This window comes from Phocoena phocoena, chromosome 9 (assembly GCF_963924675.1).
Source record: "Phocoena phocoena chromosome 9, mPhoPho1.1, whole genome shotgun sequence".
Classification (NCBI taxonomy): Eukaryota; Metazoa; Chordata; class Mammalia; order Artiodactyla; family Phocoenidae; genus Phocoena; species Phocoena phocoena.
This window is the reverse complement of record NC_089227.1, coordinates 32,215,397-32,231,874: the sequence shown is the minus strand read 5'-3', so window position 1 is coordinate 32,231,874 and position 16,478 is coordinate 32,215,397. Positions and strand designations below refer to the sequence as shown.

The following is a 16,478-nucleotide window of genomic DNA, read 5'->3' as shown; positions in this document are numbered from 1 at the left end:
AACGTTAGACATTGATGTATATATAACGTAATAAAGTAATATTTAGAGCAATATAAAGAGACAAACTTAAAACACTATAGGTACATCAAATATAATGATAAAAAATTTCAAATAGAGTTGCAGAAAAACAAAAAACAGAACAAATGGACAGCAAATAAAATGGCAGACTTAAACCCTAACATGATAGTAATTACATTAAATGTAAATGGTATAAGTACACCAATACAAAGACAGAGATTAGCAGAGTGGATTAAAAAAGTGACCAAATTATATGTTTTCTTTCAGAAACTCACTTCAAATATAGTCATATATGCAGATTAAAAGTAAACAGAAAAAGAGATATCATGCAAACATTAATCAAAGGATAGCAGTAAGGAAAGCAGTAATAGCTATATAAATATCAGGTAAAGTATACTTCATAGCAGGAAAAAAAAAAGAATACCAGGAAGGGACATTATGTAATGATAAAATAATGGGTAAATCTACCAAGAAGACATAGCAGTCCTAGATGTGTATGCATCAAACAACAGAGCAGCAAAATATGTGATTCAAAAACTGGTAGAACTGAGAAGGAAAATAGACAAATCCACAATTCTAGTTGGAGACTTCAATGCTTCCTTCTCAGCAATTGAAAGAATAAGTAGATGAAATATCAGCAAGGATATAAAAGAACTCAGTACCATCAACCAAGAGGATCTAATTGACATTTATAAAACACTCCATGCCACAACAGCAGAATTCACATTATTTTCAAGTGCTTGTGAGACATGTACCATGATATGCCATATCCTGGGCATAAGACAAACCTCAACAAATTTAAAAGATATGACATCCTACATAGTATGTTCCTTGATGACAGTGGAATCAAACTAGAAATCAGTAACGGAAACCTAACAGGAAAATCTCTAAACACTTAAAGATCACATTTCTAAATATTCCATGAATCAAAGAAGTAGTCTCAAGAGAAATAAAGTATAGAGAACTGAATGAAAATGAAAATACAGTATATCAAAATTTGTGACAACAGCTAAAGCAGTTCTGAGGGATATTTATAGCACTAAATGCATGCATTAAAAAAGAAGAAAATCTCAAATCAATAATCTGTTTCCACCCTAAGAACCTAGAAAAAGAGAGCAAAGATAGAAATCAGTCAGAAAGAAGGAAATAATCAGAAGAAGGAAAGAGCAGAAATCAATGAAATTGAAAAGAAATAATAGAGAAAAGTCAGTGAAAGTAAGTTAGTTCTTTGAAAAGACAAAGCTCTAGCAAGACTACAAAGAAAAAAAGACAAATTACCAATATCAGGAGTAAAAAATAGCTACAATTACATCCTCAACAGATATCAAAAAGATGGGGAATACCAAAAAACAAAGGAATAACATCTACACACATAAGTTTGATAACTTAGATGAAATGAACCAATTCCTAAAAAAATTAGAACTACAACTCACTCAATATGAAATAAATATTTTAAATTGAGATATAATTGACATGTAACATTGTATTAGTTTTAGTGTGCAACAGGTCCCTGGTCCATGGCTTCTTAGGAGCCGAGGCTCACAGCAGGAGGTGAGTGTCAGACGAGCGAGCTGTACTTCGTCTGCCACTCGCCATCTCTCACATTAACACCTGAACCATCCCCCACCCTGGCCTGGTCTGTGGAAAGATGGTCTTCCATGAAACTGGTCCCTGGTGCCAAAAAGGCTGGGGGCCACTGGTGTACAACATAATAATATGATACATGTATATGTTGTGAAATGATTGTCACAGTAAGTTTACTTAACATCTGTTGTCACACATAAATTTTTTCTTGTGAGGGTGAGATAATTTGAATAACACTATAACTATTAAAGAAATTGGATTTGTGATTAAAGACTCCCCCAAAGAAAATGTTCACGCTGAGGTTGTTCCTAGGAGAATTTTACCAAATTTAAGAATTACAGGCTCACCTCAATTTTTTTTTTTTAAACAAATCAAAGGTCCATGGCAACCCTGTGTTGAGCATCATTTTTCCAATAGCATTTGCTCACTTCGTGTCTCTCACATTTTGGTAGTTCTCACAATATTTCAAACTTTGTTATTACTGTATTTGTTATGGTCATCTGTGATAGATCTGTGATCTTTGGTGTTATTACTGTGACTCACTGAAGGCTCAGAAGATTGATAATATTTTTTAGTAATAAAGTATTTTTCAATTAAGGTATATACATTTTTTAGACATAATACTATTGTGCACTTAATAGGCTACAGTACAGTGTAAACATCACTCTTATACACACTGGGAAACAAAAAAAATTCATGTGACTTGCTTTATTGTGGTAACCATTTCAGTGGTCTGGAACCAAACCTTCAGTGTCACCAAGTTATACCTGTGACACCAGTTCTACACAGTCTCTTCCAGAAATACAAGTGAAGATAACACTTTCCCATTTGTTTTACAAAGCTAGTAGGTTTTACTCTGCTGCCAGAACCAGCTAAGACAGTGCAAAGAAGTGAAAAGTACAAGCTCTTATCCCTCATAAACATAGGTACAAAATCCTTAAATTATTAGCAAATAGAATTCCACAGTATACAAAAAGAATTCTACACCATGTCCATAGGGGATTTGTTCTAGGGATGCAAGGCTGGTTCAATATTTGAAAATCAGTGTAATCCCAATATTAACAGGTGAAAGAAGAAAAATATCATAATTGTGTTAATCGATGCATTAAAATTTTTTACTGGAGTATAGTTGATTTACAATGTGTTTCAGGTGTACAGCAAAATGAATCAGTTATACATATTTATATCCATTGTTTTTCAGATTCTTTTCCCATATAGGTTATTACGAAATATTGAGTAGAGTTCCCTGTGCTATACAGTGGGTTCCTATTAGTTATCTGTTTTACACATAGTAGCATGTATATGTCAATCCCAATCTCCTAATTTATCACTTCCCTCCACGTTTCACCTTTGGTAACCACAAGTTTGATTTCAAAATCTGTGAGTCTGTTTCTGATCTGTAAATAAGTTCATTTGTATCTTTTTTTTTTTTTTTTTTTTTGGGCCACACTGCATAGTATGCAAGATCTTTGTTCCCTGACCAGGGATCAAACCTGTGCCCCCTGCAGTGGAAGCACAGAGTCCTAACCACTGGACTGCCAGGGAATTCCCCATCTGTATCATTTTTTAAATTAAATTTCATATATAAATGATACCATATGATATTTGTCTTCCTCTGTCTGACTTAGTGCGATGGTATCCACATCCATCCATGTTGCTGCAAATGGCGTTATTTCATTTTTTATGGCTGAGTAATATTCCATTGTATATATGTACCACATCTTCTTTATCCATTCCTCTGTCAATGGACGTTTAGGTTGCTTCCATGTCTTGGCCATTGTAAATAGCGCTGCAGTGAACATTGGGGTGCATGTGTCTTTTTGAATTGTGGTTTTCTCTGGATATATTCCCAAGAGTTGGGATTGCTGAATCATATGGTAGTTCAATTTTTAGTTTTGTAAGGAACCTCCCTACTGTTCTCCATAATGGTTGTACCAATTTACATTCCCACTAATAGTGTAGGAGTGTTTTCCCTTTTCTCCACACCCTTTCCAGCATTTATTGTTTGTAGATTTTTTGATGATGGCCATTCTGACCTGTGTGAGGTGATACATCATTGCAGTTTTGATTTGCATTTCTCTAATAATTAGTGACATTGAACATCTTTTCATGTGCTTTTTTGGCCATCTGCATGTTTTCTTTGGAGAAATGCCTGTTTAGATCTTCTGCCCATTTTTTAATTGGGTTGTTTGGGGTTTTTTGGTACTGAGGTGTATGAGCCGTTTGTATATTTTGGAGATTAATCCCTTGTCCGTAGCTTGCAAATGTTTTCTCCTGTTCTGTGGGTTGTCTTTTTGTTTTGTTTATGGTTTCGTTTGCTGTGCAAAAGCTTTTAAGTTTAGTTAGGTCCCATTGGTTTATTTTTGTTTTTATTTTCATTACTCTAGGAGGTAGATCCAGAAAGATACTGCTGTGATTTATGTCACAGAGTGTTCTGCCTCTGTTTTACTCTACGAGTTTTACGTTTCCAGCCTTACATTTAGGTCTTTAATCCATTTTGAGTTTAGTTTTGTATATGGTGTTAGGGAGTGTTCTAATTTCATTCTTTTACATGTAGCTGTCCAGTTTTTCTAGCACCACTTCTTGAAGAGACTGTCTTTTCTCCATTGTATATTCTTGCCTCCTTTGTGATAGTTTAGTAGTTTAAAAACTTCGATGCGTTAAATTTTTGACTAAATTCAACATCCATTCATGATAAAAACTCTTAGAAATAGGAATAGAGGGGACCTTCCTCAAATTGATAAAGAGTATCTACTAAAAGCCTAAAGGATATTTTACATAATGGAAAGGACCTGCGTAAATCCCAAACACATAGCATATATTCGGCTGCCTACTCAGGATCTCCACTTAGATACTTAATAGATGTCACCAACATGCAAAACTGAACCCCTGCTTTACCTCTCCCCATACCTATTCTTCCTTGTCTTCTCCAACTCATTAAATAGTCCATATAATGTACTACTTATTACAAAACCTTGGAGTCATCCATGATCTTGCTCTTTTCTTATGATAAACATCAGATAAACCCTGAAAATATACCCGGATCTCATCTTTGACCCGGGTTATTGCATTTGCTCCTAAACCTCTTCTTCAGCCCCTGTCTTGGCTCCATCAGGGTCTGTTCTTCACACAGCAGCTTGATTGCCTTTTAGGAGCTAAATCAGACCATGGCATTTCTCTAGCTAAAACTTCAAATTTCCCACGTCACTAATAAGGGCAATTTTGGAGTTTTTACAATATAGAAAAAATGGTTTTCAGTAATACCAGCATATTGTTTATTCTTCAGTAAGTATTGAGAAACAGCTCTGTGCTGGGAACCTCATTAAATATTGGCACTGTCACTGTGAAAAGAGACATGGCTACTATACTCATAGTTTAAAATCCAGGGGGAGAATCCAGGTTGGCAATTATACAGTGTGCTTAGTGCTAGTGTATGAAAAGTACAGAGTTCTATGGGATCATTTGTGAAGGGCCCCTTTCCAGAGGAGGTGAAAGGGAAACTGAGATAATACTTGAAAGATAAATGGAACTGAAAAAAAAAAAAAAAAGAAATGAAGCAAGTGAGGAGTAGGTGAAAAGAAAGTGATGAGCAGAAAATTGTATTACACACACAGAATGAGTATGATAAGGCAGGTGTGGCTAGATCCTAGCGTATGAAAGGGGGAGAGGTACTGGAATAGTTGGGAGCAGTAAGTAGGGCCCAGATCACAGAGGGCTTGTAGGTGAGGTTAAGACTTCTAGACTTTACCCTAAGAAATTAGGATTCTGAATTGAGATAATGGTGAACTGTGAGTACGAGAGTGACATAAGATTTCTGTTTTAGAAAGCTTATTTAGATTGCAGTTAGAATGATGGGAGAGATGAGATTAAAGGCAAAGAGAGTAGTTAGAAAATTGTTAACAGAAATCCAGCTAAATGGTAATGGTGATCTGGAGGGTGATGCCTGGACTAATGAAGAATAGGTAGTTAGGAGAAAAGATTGACAGCAGTTGACCGAGAGAGGAAGAAGTGAAAGAGATTGCCAAAGTTTCTGTTAGGGTTTACAGAATGAGGAGTGGCTGTATAGAGAGGATGATGAGTTCCGATTTGTATAAAATAAATTTCAATTATCTGTGGGACTTCCTAGGGGAGAAGTTCTATCAGCAGTTCTGAATTCAGGTTGAGTGACAAAGAAGAGGTTAGGAGAGATATCAATTATGGAAATGAACGTTTGTTTCCTCCCTGAGATCTTATTTGCTGATTGTTCAGATAACCTTTGAGGATCTTAAGTGGTATGTTCTTTGTTGCCATACTGAGAAGAAGAGTAAGTTAAGCTTGTTTACAACTTGTTGGGCATTTGTGTTTACTTTCAAAAGTCAGTGAGCCTTGAATGAAGAGTCTGTTTGGCCCTACTTCATAAGTGGAGACTTCCTCTTGATGCTAAATATGACATTGTGGTATACGACACATAGTGCTCTAGAACTTTGCCGTTACGCTGCTTTATAGTGTGTGTTCAATTCAGCATAAGGTGCATTTCTTCATACAAACATCCAGAATCATGCTTGGAGTGTGGACTTTGGAGCCAGGTTACCTGGCTTTAAATGCTGGCCCTGCCATTAAGTAGGGGTAAGATTGTGGGCATTAAACTTCTTTGAGTTTACTTTGTTGCCTACAAAATGGAAAAATATTACCTACATCATGTGGTTAGAATTGAGTTAATAATGTAAAGCATTTAGAATAGAATTGAATAGATGTTAGCTGTCATTATTATTATTAATAAGAGGAGGCTCAGTTTATGGTGGTAACAGAGGACTTCTTTATGTTAAGTGTGTGGCGTGCACTCCTGGGGCGGTTTGACTGGGAAGCCCAAAGTGTTTCTGAATTTCTGGGACTTCACTGAAGACTGAATTGTAATGCTGTGCAGATGATGGTTATTCTTTCACTGTTTCATTCTTCGTAATTATGGGAGTGGGTGTTTATGTATTACGAGAAAACTGGGGGTTGTTAACTGCATATTAATAAGAAACTGGGAAAGCAGGAAGAGTAGTATGTTTTGTCTGTATCACTAATGATGCTTTCTTACAGACAGACCTGTGGATTTTAGTTCTCACTTGAAGAAATAGTGTTTCCTGGCAGGGTTTCTGCTCCATGAAAAACAAAATAAAAAACTTCCTGTTTAAACTTATAGATGGACTAAAGTTATAATAAGACGGGTTATTTTTTTTTCCTTTTTCTTTTCTGAAAAGCTTTGCTTTTTCATTTATAATCAAAATAGTATGGAGAAGGATAGAGTGATAGGCCAAAGCACTAATGTTGGGGTCTGAGCCAGTGAAAAGGATTGTGGGAATGTGAGCTGAAAGTGCTAAATGTTCAGTGCGCCTATAAGGCTGCCACTTGAATAATTAGTCGGATACAGCTCTTTCTTTGTCTTTCCTGGAATCCTGCTATGAAAAATAAATTCATTCAGAGAGAGAGAGGTGTCACACTTTTGTGGTTGATATTTTCACTGTTGGATTCTTTCCTGTAAACTAATATTTTATTTTGAATTTTATAGGAATTTGAAAGTGATTATGTTGTGTTTAAGTCCAAAACTTTGGATTTTGACAGAAGGCTCGGGACAATTCTTTGTGAAGCTTTCTTTAACTGCAGTGGTCTGGAAGCTGCATTTAAGGTTAGTTCTGAAGAAGTTATCAGGGAAAAATGTTTTACTAGTGAATAAGACGATTGGATGAAAAGAGGGAATACATTCCTTTCTCATGCAGGTAAACTCTTAACTAGTCACATTCTCTTCATATGAAGCTCACTGAATTAGAAACTTTGAATAATGCACTAAAGAATGATGAAGTTTACTTTGGACAGAGTCAGTTTTAGGATACTTGACTATTGAGCTTTGCTTGAATTCATTGTTGCAGCTTTCATTACCCTTAGAGCAAGTTTGGTATGGCCTGTGAACTGTCAATTCAAAATTAAGCTACAGTGAAAAGTGAAAACTCTCTGTTAACTCAAGAATTTCTTTTCTTTGCCACTGTTTACATAGGTTGGGTTCATCTGCCCACTTTATTAATCTGACTGGAATAAATAGCAATTTATACACTGTTTTTCATCAGGCATAAGACACCGTTGATTATCAAACACACTAGTGTTTATCAACAAAAGAATATGCTGCCAAAAAATTATGATGCTGTTGATTATATAACATAGTCTAGTTTCAGAGGTGTTAAAACATGAAAGAGTGTTTGTCATAGAATTGATGAAATACAGTAGAAACGTATGAATAGTTGCAGAAAAGAAAAGCATCCTGAGAGTCCTCCCAAGTAGAAAGCTTGTAATGTGGGTAATCGGGGCACCTTGTGAAACTAGCTTGTCAAAGAAGAGAATTGCAAGTCAAGCGTAAACTTAGATGACATCCCCAAAGAGGAATGAGGCCTCAGTGACAGCAGAAACACAGCTAGAGAATCACGGACACAATTCATTGAAGATGGCAGTGCAAAACAGTATAACGGGCACAGACTTTGTCGGAGATACTTGTTTGATTTTGATCTTAAAATTCAAATAAATGGGTCAGATGGCGGTTAAGTGGCTAGTGTCTTCTACCCCCATCAAGCATTTTAACAGAGAAGTCACGAGACTCAAATAGTTCTCTCTTAAGAGCCCTTGGATGAAACTGAGATGCTGCCAGCTGAAATATATAGCCTGTTGTTATAAAATAACACCACCTGTCATCCCATTTCTCAGAAATTACTATTGTATATATTACTGCCCTTCCTTTTCTTTGACTAGATATGCATACATATTTCTCTTTGCAAAAGATGACATATTCTGATCCTTGTAATCTTTTTGTAACCCTTTCAGGAAGCAGTGAATCATAAAAATTTTTCTTTTGTAACAATTCAACAGTATTATTTTTAGTGGCTATGTAGTAGTCTATCGTATTCTCTGTAACTGGACCTCTTTTCATGCTTTTAGAAATAACTTCAAGAAAGAATGTAGAATGAAATCTCAGTTACAGAGGTTACAGAGGCTCCTACCGTTTCTAATTCAAACCTCTCTCCTTCCCCTTTTCACAACCATTCATATGGATTCTATTTTAGTACATGGCCAGTTATTTTTTCTAAAGAATTTTATCTCTTTTTTGTCATGTATTTTGTTTCTTTAACTTTCCACATATTTGTACCTTGTCTGCTGCAAAATATAACGTGAGATGGTGCCCTTATAAGCTCTCCAGGGGTGGGACATCATCTTAGAGTTTTTGTTATATCTAGATCACGTTCTACAACGCCTTGTATAAAGCAGGCACTTAAGAACTGTGACATTAGGAGGGCTGACTGGTTGTCAGAGTCCTGAAATGACACACAGATGAAGATAAGTGCAGCAAGAGTCGTGGCAGAAGAAAAAAATTACAGGGTTGTGTATTTAGGGGAGAAAATGATTTCTACCATAGGTACAGGATGATGAACTCTGACCAGTTACTGTTGTGTCCCAGGGAATAAATACTTGCAGACTGTTCTCTGAAGGCCACGATTCAGTACCTGCTCTTGGCAAAGACATGAGCAGGAAGGGCCCTGGAACCAAACAGTATAAAGCTGTGGCTCAGACCCTACAGGGTTGGCGCTCAGTAAAAATTAAAACAAAATGCTGATGGATGGCTTTCTAAAATTTAGTTTCTCTACATGAAGGCAGACTGAAGTATGTAAGACAAGTGTCTAGAAAAGTCTTTAGATGAAATAATAGAAAACTAGAAAATTGTGAAGTATATATGGTTCAAGTGGCAAAAAATTAAAAAAATCTTTGAAAAAGACAAACCTAAGAAAAATATAAATATTACATAATGAAACTGAGAAGTAGAAGAAAATCAAGGTAAACCTTACAGATCTCCAGTGGGATATTTAGGAAGGAAGCATGTATTGGGAATCAATCTTGAATCTTTTGAGGTTGATATGAAGGACAATGTCGTACTCTCCATAAAAAAACTCTTAGTTCCAATGTGACAAGGAAACCGCAAGTTCAAATGACGTTTATTCTCATCCTGGAGGGTAACTTTTATGTATCTGTGATGTTGAAAAATTAAGGTAATGTATACTGCATAAAAGGTTAAGACTCTGTTTACTACTACTTTCTGGCTTTACAACCTCCCCAAAGAATATTTTCTCTCTGTCTTTCCTATTTTACACTTGGACTTAAGTCCCACTAAGCGTATCAGGTGGTCAAAATGAGATGTGGCTGGGAAGCTTCTGGTATTGTTCCAGTTGCGGTTGATATGATAAGGGCTTGAAAGAGAATGTTGTGAAATAAATATGTTTCCCTACTATAGTTGGAGTACACTTCTTTGTGAAATCTATGAGGCAATGTTTACTTCAGAATGTTAACATCAAGTCCAAAGTTAACAAAACAGTGGTTGTTAGAAGAAAGTTAATACTTTGCATTTTGCTAGGTAGCAGCTAACTAAGTAGATTTTAAATATTTAGTAGTTTCTACAGTAATTTTTTTTTGAAGTATAGTTGATTTGTTTCAGGTGGTCAGCAAAGTGATTCAGTTTGTGTATATTCAGTGTGTGTATATATATATATACACACACACACACACACACATATACATATACATATTTTTCAGAGTCTTTTCCCTTATAGATTATTACAAGATATTGAGTATAGTCCCCTGTGCTATACAGTAGGTCTTTGTTATCTATTTTATATTTACTAATGTGTATATGTTAATCCCAAACTCCTAATTTATCCCTCCCCAGTCCCTCGGCCCTTTGGTAACCATAAGTTTGTTTTCTATGTCTGTGAGTCTCTTTTTGTTTTGTAAATAAGTTCATTGGTATCATTTTTTAGATTCCACATGTAAGTGATATCATATGATTCTTGTCTTTGTCTGGCTTACTTAGTATGATGATCCCTAGGTCCATCCATGTTGCTGCAAATGGCATTATTTCATTTTTCTGTGACTGAGTAATATTTCATCGTATATATATATATATACCATATCTTCTTTATCCGTTCATCTGTCGATGGACATTTAGGTTGCTTCCATGTCTTGGCTATTGTAAATAGTGCTACTATGAACATTGGGGTGCATGTGTCTTTTTGAGTTAAAGTTTTCTGTGGATATATATGCCAGGAATGGGATTGTTGGATCACATGGTAACTGTTTTTAGTTTTTTAAGGAACCTCCATACTGCTCTCCATAGTGGCTGCACCAATTTACGTTCCCACCAACAGTTCTACAGTAGGTATAATTGACATTACCAGAAGAAAAGCCAGTGTGTGTTTGTCTAAACTGGCCTCTTAAGATATGGTTAGATTTATATTTCAGTTGGTATAATTTTTTCCTTGTGTTGATTTTTTTAGTAAGTACAGTTTTTGGAAATGTTTACAAATTATTTACAATGATGCTGTTTTTTAATAAAAACAAATTTGGGGGAACACCTATTAGTTTTCTAAGAGGAAGAACAAAGCTCTTTCTCTTGCCATGTCACATCACTAACAAGGCACAAACCTTAGTGTATGGTTTTCTGTCACCTTGATGATATTTAGTTATTTTGAGAAACTATCTCCTTTTATTTCAGAGAAAATATCTATATAACAGACCGAATAGCTAACATTTTCTGAAGCCCACACAGAGTAAGTAAATAACAAAATAGCAATTTTAAATGGCACCTTGGCTGATGAGTTCCTACACAAGGCAGCAGAGGCTCTGATGCCAGACTGCCCAGTGTTCATGTCAAATGCCAACTCTGCACTGGCTGTGAAAATTTGGGCAAGTTATCCCCTTCCCATAACTCACTTTCCCTATCTGGAGCATGTGATAACAATAGCATTTTTAACACCCTTAAAATATAGTGCCTGGCACCTAGTCAGCATTCTATAAACATTGCTTGTACAAAAATATGTATGTTTATTACATTATTTTGTTTGCAAAGAAAGCTGTCTCACACTGATGCACAGAAGAATCCCCGTGGGACAGAAGACAAGACAGGAGGCAAATAGAAATCCAAGGTTAGGCTCACCAGACAGCTCAGCTTTGTGGAAACAGGGGGTCAGGGTTACTGTGAGATGACCGAGTGGAGGGAGTTCTGGAACTACATACTTCTCCTTACTGGTCATATGATTCTGTTTTAGTTCACGTGTCTGCTTTTTCTGTCCCCTTACTCACTGGCTTCCTCTGCTCGCTAGTACAGTTGACCCTTGAACAATGCAGGGGTTAGGGGCATTGACCTCCTATGTAGTTGAAAATCACTGTTTAACTTTTGGCTCCCCCAGAACTTAACTAACAGTAGCCTACTGTTGACCGGAAGCCTTACCAATAATGAGCGTTCGATTAATACATATTTTGTATATGTATTATATAATGTATTCTTATGATAAAGTCAGCTAGAGAAAAGAAAATGTTATTAAGAAAATCATAAGGAAGAGAAAACATCTTCACAAGACTGTACTCCATCGATACCGTGAGTTTACGTCATCTGTTTACAAGATGAATCATCAGGACCTACGTCAGTATTGCCTTGCACAATACAGAACACTGTAGATCTTATATGTATTACTAACACGAGACATAAAGAAATGAAAAGATAATGTGAAAAAGAAATTCATATTTATTTACAGGTATAATGATTCATTGATAAAAAGCAGCAGCAATATGATTGCTTTATGGTAGCCTAGTGTAATCAATAGGGTTGTTTCACGGGAGCCTAGCCTATACACTAATGAATGAATCATTATAAAATTTTTATGGCATAGGGTATTACAGTCATACTCTAATATAATATTGGAAACATTATTTTAAAAAAACCACCTGTGATGATAGGCTGATATTCAGTTTCTCCAATTATGAGAGAAAGGCATACTGTATGGTAGTGTAATTTTTTGAAAGCAAAGTTATAAAACAGTAAGAAAACTAACACATTATTAATTTGATTTTAAATAACACCTTATACCTATGTAGGGATAGACTAGTATCTACATATATTTCATGCACTCATGACATACCTTTTCTTAAATTTTTTGATATTTCTTGGCAGTGTGGTTTGTCTCGTCTGAGAACAATTTTCAAATTGTCGTAGTTCTCCAAAAAATTTACCAGTGTATTTATTGAGAAAGTTTTGTGTAAAAGTGGACCCACGCATTTCAAGCTCGTTTTGTCAAGGTTCAACTGTAGGTTCTTTTCACTCGTAAATTTTGCCGGCATAGGTTCAGCCTGCCATGCCCTCATTCTTTTTCTGAGAAAGACTCCAATTATCTCAAGGCATTGGTTTCAACCAGTACTTTGACACTGAAGGAACTGTCAGCCCGTGGAGTGCTTGTCCTTGGAACAGGTCGCCACTGCTGCCCCAGCTGCTGTGTTGGGGGTAGCTGGGTCCTGTGGTACAAAACACGGGAGACCATGGGCAGGACGGTCACTGTGACTGACGCTTCCAGTGTAACTATTTTTTTTTAATTTATTTTATAAAATAAAAGTATAGTTGAAGTATAGTTGATTTATTGGGTTGGCCAAAAAGTTCGTTTGGATTTTTCCATAAGATGTTACTTGGCAAACAGAAAATCTAAGTCTAGAGGACATACAGCACATTACACTTAGCAAATATGAAGATGATTTCTTTTTTTTTTTAACAGTTGGGAATTTTATAGCTTTCCTCTTTCTCCTCAAATTGTATGTTTTTAAAAAAAATGTATTGAAGTGCAATTGATTTACAGTGTTGTGTTAATTTCTGCTGTACAGCAAAGTGATTCAGTTATACATTCTTTTCCATATTCTTTTCCATTATGGTTTATCACAGGATAACAGTATAATTATTAACGTGTGACCTAGAGGTCCTTGATATGGCTTTCCTTATTCTAAAGAGTATATGTGTAGTAGGGAAGAGCAAATAAGAAGTACGCAATCTTGCTTCTGTTCTTAAATCTGCAAAGCATCTTCTACAACATTTCCTGATGTCCAACAGGACGTAGGGGTGTCGGCTGTGATCAGGGATTTCTAACAGACAGTGGTTTGCTTCTGACTCCTCATTTTCTGCTGAGGAAGGGAAACTGCTTTACATTTAGAATTTGCTTTACTGGATGCATAGAAATTTTAGTGAGATGCTAAAGTGTTTTCAGTCTGAAGACATTGCAGGATACTTGCAGGGATCTAGATTTTTGCTTTGTATCTAGTCACATAGGAAGTTTAATAGAGGAAATAGTGAATCGAGTATTTGTATTAAAAACCCATGGTGGTTAACCTTTCTTTCACTTTGATTTTTATAGCTTTTGACTGTATTTGGGAATTTCCTTGAGAAACCAGTTGTCATGGAAATTTTCAGCCCACGTTACAGCACACTTGTGCACATGTTCAGTGCAGAGTTGGATATGTGTAAGCAATTGTATAATGAACACGTGCAACAGGTGAGTGGGGGGGGATAAAGTCTGACAGACCCACAGTTTCATATTGTGGGTCAGGGTGTCAGGTAGAGCTCCACTGAATGATAACTGAAGAGTAGATACAGGCCCTAAAATTTTTATGCTTTTATGTAATTGATTTCCTTATGGATATGAAGAACCTGCTTTAGGACAGTAACTCTTCTACTAATCAGGTTACTTTGCACGTATGTTCTTTATATTTGTACTGTAAATGTTCCAAAATTAACAATTGCCTACAAGGTTGGAGTGTACCCTGATTAAATGTTCCCTTTCACCATATCTTCACCACAATATCAATTTGCAGATTGAACAAGGAAATGTAGTCCTTAACAAGAATATGCCATTTACCTCAGGAAACATCACATGGGCTAAAGAGGTCATGGACCGACTTCAAATGTTTTGGTCAAACTTTGCATCTCTTCGTGATCTGTAAGTAGCTAGGATTCTTTCGTGGTAACATTATGCCTTCGACACAGGCAATTTTTATATGGGGTAGTGAGCTGTTCATTTTAGCACTTAAAGAGTCACTGCCTTACTTAACTCTTGTCATTGCTTGGACTCATTGAGAGGGATTTATCCCCATGGTTTGGGAGTATGTTTAGGACTTAGAACTTCATATATTTCCATGTTTTTAGATCTTTTTTCACTTTTCCATTTCACCCACAATATGTTGATAGCTTTTTGTTATTGTTTTTCCTTTCTCCAATAGCTAGCACTCCCGTTATTTTGCAGACTTTTGTATCTTTTTCTTTTCTTTGTAGGAATTGATAACTTGTTGCTGTTTGCATTTAGTAAAATGTTTGGAGTTCCATTTATTTCATATCTTTTAAGGCACAGACTATGCAGAAGCATTATTTGACCTTTATTGATTTTCTTCCTGATTTTTATAGTGTACTTTCTTATTTCTATCATATATTACTGTAAAGTAGCTAAGCTGAGATCTATCTAATGTATAGAAAAGTAAAAAATAAAAAACATATTCCTACAGATTCTTGGAAAGTCCTGATGATGCCTGGATTTATCAGAAGTATACTGAAATGACAGCTTTGCTAGACCAGTTTGAAAATCGTATCTATAATGAATGGAAAAGTAATGTGGATGAAATCTGTGAATTCAATTTGAATCAACCCTTGGTTAAATTCAGTGCCGTAAGTGGTCTTCTCAATGTCAACTTTGACCCAAAGGTAAGGGTTTGATATTTTTTAAATGTTTCATAGATGCCCTTTTTATTATAAGAATATTCCTCATACCTCCATTCATTTGTATTTTATTTTGGGAAAATGTCAGTGCTCCGAGGACTATAACTAAAAACAACTTCTAATAGGTCTTTGTTTTAGGGATTTGCTCATCAAATTCTATATTAATTATTCTTTCTTGTTTTGTCTTGTAGTTATTTATTTGCCACTCCCACTTTACTGGATAATGAGTTACTTGAGAGTAGGGTCCATTGGATTTCATCTTTGTGTTTTGTGTGTCTAACATAGTGTCTGGCACTTGGTAACATTTAATAAATATTAACTCAATTGAACAGAATTGTTAAGTCTTTGATCAGATGTTTCCTGGCTTAGGTTTTCTTGCCCTGTCTCATGGCAGTCCAGCTGTATGCCTAGGAGGTGAAAGTTAGCCTCACTGAGTTTAATAGTCACAATCTGTACTCAAATTCTGTTCTCTTTCCCCGAAATATTACAGAGAATTGCATCATTTATTTTTTCTTATTAACCTCAGCTCAGGTATATAAATATGTGACCTGGAGGACTGAGGGTTTGCTTTACCTTCTGATTTCATAAAACCAATTTATAGAAACTGAATTCCTGAGATGTTTTAGGGATAATCCCTACAATTTTACCTGAAGGGATTATAAACATACCAAATATATTATACTAGTGGACCTATGGAGTGACAGCCTAAGGAAGTCAACTGGTTTACCTTCTAAAGCATGTTATGTGGTCTTTTCCTCAGAAACTGTGATTTAGGGCTACAGTCAGTTTTGCTACAACACGACATATGCATTCCTAAAATTCACTGCACTATGGAAGACTGCACAATAAAAAGTACATTGCTGACGGGGAAAATGAGGGTTAGGGTACAGTACTCAAAAACTCTTTCAGTGATAACGTTTAAAAAAATAAATAACTCAGACAGAAAGACAAATATTGTATGATACCACTTATATGTGGAATCTAAAAAATACAACAAACTAGTGAATATAACAGAAGAAGCAGACTCACAGATATAGAAAACAGACTAGTGGTTACTCCTTGGGGGAGGGCAGGGGTGGGACAACATAGGGGTAGGTGATTAAGAGGAACAAACTATTAGGTATAAAATAAGCTACAAGGATATATTATTGTACAACACGGGGAATATAGTAAATGTTTTATAATAACTATAAACGGAGTATAACCTTTAAAAATTGTGACTCACTATATTGTACACATATAACTTACTAATATACAGCAACTATATTCCAATTAAAAAACAATAAAAACAGAAAAACAA

General features: G+C 35.7%; 1 protein-coding gene across 1 annotated transcript in view; it reads left to right on the top strand.

The window, feature by feature from the left end:
- The window catches only part of DNAH11 (dynein axonemal heavy chain 11), a 315,873-nt gene that overhangs the window by 36,025 nt on the left and 263,370 nt on the right, over positions 1 to 16,478 (top strand). The window contains 4 exon segments of the mRNA XM_065883652.1: positions 7,136 to 7,252; positions 13,827 to 13,964; positions 14,284 to 14,408; positions 14,968 to 15,163. Coding sequence (XP_065739724.1) covers positions 7,136 to 7,252; positions 13,827 to 13,964; positions 14,284 to 14,408; positions 14,968 to 15,163 — 576 coding nt within the window.